Genomic DNA, 6,000 nt, shown 5'->3' on the forward strand with positions numbered 1-6,000 from the left:
GCAGCCCGGAGCGGCCGCCCGGACGGCCGCGGCCCGCAGCCCCCGCGGAAGCGGCGGCCGCCGCCGCCCCTCCGCGCCGAGCCCCCGCGGGAAGCGGAGACGCCCCCGCGCACACACGTTACCTTTCACTTGACTTTCATACTCCGCTATAATCTCTTTGTCCTTTTTGAATCTGCTGGGGGTTGACATTATCCACTTGCTTCTTCCGCGTCTCCCCTTCTCCTCTGTGTTGTTATCTCTCTGGAAAGGCTCTCAAGTTGTGTCAGGTCGCCACGAGCCCGAGCGAGCGCGGGAGGGAGCGCGGGAGGGAGGCGGCCGGGGCGGTGGAGCGCGGCTGGCCCCGCGGGAGCGCCGCCGGCACCGGCGGCGGCGAGGCGGCGGCGGCGAGGCGGCGATCAGGCTAACCCCGGCGCGGGCACCATCGCCCCCCGGCTCCGCCGCCGGCAGCAGCAGCAGCAGCAGCAGCGGCGGCGGCGGCGGCAGCGGCGGCGGCAGCAGCGCGGTCGCCGGCGCGGGGCCGCCGCAGGGCGGGGCGGCAGGGGGAGCTCGGGCGGCCGCGGGGCGCCCGCTGCCGCTAGAGGAGGGCGGGGGCGCGGCCGCTGCGCCCCACCATTGTTAGCGCTGCCTCGCGCACCCGCGAGCGGCGGAGGAGGGCGGGAGGCCGCCGGCACCAGTCACTGCCGCCGCGCTCCGCGGGGCGGGACTCGGGGCGGGCGCGTCCCCAGCCCCGCGCCGTGACTAACCCCCGGCAGCGCCGCGGAGGCGCGTGTCCCGACGCCGCAGCCCCAGCAGCGGCCGGCGCGGGGCTGCACGCCCGCCGCGCCCCGGAGAGGTGTCTCCGGGAATAAACTTCTCCCCGCCCTCCTCGGCCGCTCTCTCCTCCCTCCCTCCCTCCCTGCCGCCGCGATCGCCTCTTCCTCGGCGGCGCCCGCTCCGCCTTCCCCCGGCCGGCAGCCGCGGCGGGGACGGGACGGACGGGGCCGCCGCCGCCCCACGGCCGTCTTGTGGTGCCGGGCGCCCTCCGCGGAAGTGGTGCGAGGCGGCGGGGAGGCGACAGCGAGCCCTCGATGCCGGCGCGGGAAGTTAAACCCGCACGGTGCCCCCCGGAAGGCCCTGTGGGGAGGCTGGGGGAAGAAGGTTTCCTTCGGGGGTCGCGGTTTGCGTCCCCATCGCTGAGGGCAACCCGTGGCTTCGCACTGCTCCTGCGCGAGGACAGCCCCTGGCTTCATGTTGTTTGCCCTGAGCAGGGCTGGGGCTGTCCGAGCACCCCAGGCCTGAGAGGGGCCGGTGGCATGGCGGTGCCGAGACACGACTGCAGCCGGCACTTGTCCCTTAGCAGAGCTTGTTCCTTTGACCTTGCCTTTTTTCTCTTCCCTCCATGTTGGCTTCGTGTTGGTGCTCCCCTTCTGATGAAGGTGGTTCAGCAGCAGGGCTGTCATCACCCTTTGTGTGGGGCACTCCATGCAATTTATGTGGGGGAACAAGCAAAAGAGGGTGGGAGGACATCAGAAATCCTGCTCCTGTGAAGTGTTGTGTGTGGCACACGCAGAGGGGTTGCTTGGTAGGACGCTAGCGTTAGATCAATGTGCTTCAGACGGGTGGAGCGGAGGTGTGCAGTCCACCCCACAAGGCCGGGGCTGGTGCACCATGCACGGTAGTAAGTGGGTGACAGTCTGTAAGGGCAGGAGGAGCCTGGCAGTGAGGAGCTCTGGGTCGGAGTGTGGGGCAAGTCACCAGGGAGGAGAGGTGGCCCAGGCGCATCTGTGTTGCCAGGGACTCCAGCGTGGGGGGCAGCCTCAGTGCCTGGCTCAGCCCCTGCGAGGTTGCAAGGTGCGAGGCAGCTACTAGCTTGGCGGACAGGGCTGCAGCTGTGGTGCCAGGAGCTGAGCATGCCCATTAGCAAACCCTGTAGCAGAGTGCCTGTGGGTTGCCAGCACTCAGCCTGGACCCACCTGCAACATAAGTTGGACGTGACTCGGGTCACACGACCCCTTTCCCTTCTCCTCCCTGTCCTGAAACCCAGCCTTTGCCCAAGAAGAGCCTGCTAAGAAAGGTGAGCAGAAAGCATAGAGGGGAAGAAGGCTGCCGTCCTACGATGAGTGAAGAGTGTGGCTGCCATTCTTGGAGTCAAAGTCAAAAGCCAAGGCCACAGATGCAGACTTTGAGCTCCTCAGCTCTGAGGAGTTAAAGTCAATCAGTTCTGGAGGCAAATAGGGCTCTGGTGTCTTCAGGTATGTCCAGGAGTGATTAGGCAAAGTTGCAGACTGTTCACAAGGAGTTTCAGAAGACAACCCAGGTGCCTACTGTGTGATTAGTGTGGCACAAGTGCCCAAAGAAATAAAAGGTGAGAGCTCCTGTCCCGGACAGCTAGTCCTGACAGGGCCAGGATCTGGCCTTTCAGGACAAACAGGAGGGAATAATGGGATCATCTGCTCCTGGGAAAGTTTAAACCAGCTACCCAGTAATTTGACTGTTTTACTGCTACAGGGATCTGGGCCTTGGAGGTAAATGCCGGTTACCATACTAATGCTGATATTCTTACCCGGTTTACATTTAATTCTTATAAACCCATTGCTTTACCATTGCAGTCGCTCACTTCCACACCTCTGCACTTTATTAGTCAGTGTACCTCTATCCTTTGCAGTTTGTCTTTCAGTTTCATTAGGTACTACGCTCTCTTGGGCTACAGGATCAGGTGTAACAGGATTCTTGTTCTCCTTTCTCCCTTCTGTTCTCTATAATTTTACTCTATACTCTCTCTGTCTCCTCTTCTTGCCCTCCCACCACAATCTCTTTCCAGTGCTGATCCCAGTTCAGATCACCTAAAGTGATCTTAGTGCAGGAGGCTATTGTCTTAAGCCAATTTAGCCTTGAGCTGGATGGTCAAATTGCATCCCTTGAATAAGAAGCCCTGCCTCAAAAGAGCAGTCATCTCCATAATCCCACCTAACTCTGATTTTCAGCTCAGCCTTTGACACTCACATCTTGCCTCCTGGCTGCTCCAGTCCATCTGTTAGGTTGGGGACATGCTGATTTACACGGTGGTAGGCCAGATTCCCAGGGGACCCAGGGTGCTAACTGTGGATTAGCTGCAAGTCTCGTCTAGTCCTGCAGAGAATGGCATTTTCACGGGCAGTGAGGGACAGAGGACAGAGAGCAGCAGTCAAGTCGCCTTCTGCCTTGGGTGAAGCTGTGCAGGGTGGCAGCTCTACCTAGGCCAGGCCCTGTATCCCTTATGTGGGAGCTGAGCATGCAAACTGTGCCTGAGATGTGGCTGGGAGTGTAGACATGAAGTTACATGTCTCCTCCCGTCCTGGGGGCTCAAGGACACAGCCAGTCAACCTACGCTGGGATATACTGCCCAGATCCTTTTTCCCAGGAGAAGGGTGCAGAGAGGGGGCTGGATGCCCTTGTCTGCGCCACCCCTTCCCCCTGTGCTAGCCACCATCGCTAGAAGATGCACCTGGCTCTGTGGAGTCAGGCAAGCCCCAGGCCACGGATGGAGCATTTCTATTTCTCTGTGAGGGCAATTGCCTGTGAAGATACAGAAACCATCTCTTGCCCCTGGAGATTGCTTTCCCTGCATGTCAATGCCCACTAGCACATTCAGCCTGCTTGGCTCAGGGCTGTGTGTCCGTGGCAGGCTCCCTGACCAAGGATGGACCTGTGTCCACAGCAGGCCCCAGCATGCTGGTCTCGGAGCTGCCCATATCCTGGATCCCTGAGTTAGGGTTGGCCTTCAGGACAGCCAGGATTGAGCTGGCTGAGAAATCTGATTTCCCCCCTCCTCCTTCTTTAGGGATTGCCAAGGGATTGAGCATTATTACATGGGTATAATCTTTTAAGATGTTTGTGGCAGCTCAAGTCTCCGGACTCAATTCCACACTGATTTACACAGCCTGCAATCCCACTGCAAGGATGGCAATTGCACACGGACAGACCCTGCCCAGGCTCTGCAATGCCAGGTTTGAGGCTACTTACAGGACACAGGAGGTTATTACAGAAATTCCTGTTTTGGGAATCCTCTTCCCAGAAAGGTCCTCACAGACTTCTCATTAATTTCAAGAAGAGCAAGTGCTACAGCTGAGGAACAGTTTTGTTACAAGAACCCCTGCATATCCATGGATGATGTTTGAAAATGCTTATCCACACTGTTGCTCTGTGGACTCTAAAAATTTATGCATGTACAGCATATTCGGGTCTTGGGAAGGAGGCTGCTATAGACATTTAAAAAGTATTAGGATAAAGCTGACTGAGAACACCTATGTCATTGCAAGAGACAGAGTTGTATCAATAATACTGTGCAGTAGGGTACTGCAGCAGTACAATACTGGTGCAGGGTTTGTGTACCGCACCTCAGTGTATGGAGTTAGATAATCTACTCCATCAGGGAATTGGAAATCCTGAATTATGTATGATAAAAGAGATGTGTTTATACAGAGAGCAGTTCCTGCAATACTTCATGCATATCACTGCAAAAAGGGGAGAACACAGGCATGCTGGATTCTGCCTGCTTGAGAACTTCATTATTGCATTTCATTTACACAGCCTGATGAGCTGTGCAGTAGTTGCTTTCATGTGCTGCTAATAAAAATAGACCATATAACTGATTTCTGGAATACCACTGAGATACTCTCTGTGTCGCATGGAATGAAATGCATCAATCCCCTTAAATGGCAAGACCCTGCACTAATTTTCTTTAGGCTGAAAAAGAGACAGATAATTCATCAGGCTTTATAATTACAGTCAGTCAGTCATTTTACAGTTGGACAGTAAGTCTCTAACTGGAAGAGCAAGCTTTAATTGAAACAATAAACATTTGATTGTTATTGAAAAACTAGTGAGAGGCAGCTTTTAAAGAGCTTGTTCAAATGTTTGTCACTGATAAGATGCACAATTCTATAGAATCAGATCTATTTGCTTGGGAATGAGATTGTTTTAGTAAACACAGTTGCTTATCTAAGATATAAAACCAGCGAGGCTTTTTGCTCCCTCCCAAGCAGTGCAGCACTTACTGCTGCTCCACACTCATAAACTCTTGAGACACAGAGATGAAATCTGGGCTTATGGGGTTTGTCGCTGGCTGTAGAAGAGCTGGGACTTTGCCTTGGCTGACCTGACAGTGAGTGGCTCTGAAGCATTCAGCTGGTCCTTCGCAGTAATGACCCAAGCCACAAAATGAGAATCACAAGCTCCCCAGACTTCCAGTACTTCAGGGAAGATTTGTTTCCCTCTCCTGAGCTGCTTTGTGAGCCTAAGCTGCCACTAATCTTTCATTTCCAGGGATAGTACTGTACCTCTGAACACTGACATAGGTATCTTGATTGTGGCCTGTCTACACATGAGGTTATTCCAGAACACATATTCAGAAATAAAAATTAGCTTAATCTCTTTTGGAAGAAGATTAAAGAAGTAAAAGGCATTCTTATTTCACAATAGGAGTGTCTACAATTGGAGTATGTAGAACTGGTAATGTGCTTTGAATTCATGCTATACCTGGATCCATAATCATCATCATGTGTAGACAAGCCCTAAGGGTTGATTGTCTACTTTTAGGATTACCATTTTTGTCTGTTAAGCAATTGCTGAGTTTCTTTTGAACATAATGATCTGAATTTCTATTTTGTGAACTTCACACACCTAAATTTAGACAACTAAAGTTATATGTCTAATCTAAACATGTCATTTATCCTCCTTCAAAAGTCAATCAAGAGAGGTGGGCATGTCCGTGGTAGTGATCAGTACATTCCACTTATTTTAGTCACCTAGTCCAGGGTGAATTTTGTTGCATTTTCCCTTGTTACCATAACCAATGTTGATATAAGAGAGTTGCATTCTTTTAGCAAAACCTGAAAGCAATAGTCTGAATGTTAACAACAGTCTGTTACAAATATAATTATGAACTTGCTCCTGAATAAAATGCATAGATAAATGTTCTGCAGACTGTATTTGTTCAATTACTGTTTGTAGTCATGCTGGGAAAGTAATCCTGCCAGCCTA

The 6,000-nt window shown here is 53.3% G+C and overlaps 1 protein-coding gene across 3 annotated transcripts in view; it reads right to left on the minus strand.

The window, feature by feature from the left end:
- SRGAP1 (SLIT-ROBO Rho GTPase activating protein 1) overlaps positions 1–377 on the minus strand; it is a 149,524-nt gene extending 149,147 nt beyond the window's left edge. For all 3 annotated transcript variants that reach the window (XM_067314158.1, XM_067314151.1, XM_067314145.1), the window contains exon 1: positions 123–377. In XM_067314158.1, the coding sequence (XP_067170259.1) occupies positions 123–189 (67 nt within the window). In that variant the 5' untranslated portion in view covers positions 190–377. The remainder of the gene's footprint in view (positions 1–122) is intronic.
- Between the last annotated feature and the right edge of the window lie 5,623 nt (positions 378–6,000).

The sequence above is a fragment of the Apteryx mantelli genome, chromosome 1, assembly GCF_036417845.1.
Source record: "Apteryx mantelli isolate bAptMan1 chromosome 1, bAptMan1.hap1, whole genome shotgun sequence".
Lineage (NCBI taxonomy): Eukaryota > Metazoa > Chordata > Aves > Apterygiformes > Apterygidae > Apteryx > Apteryx mantelli.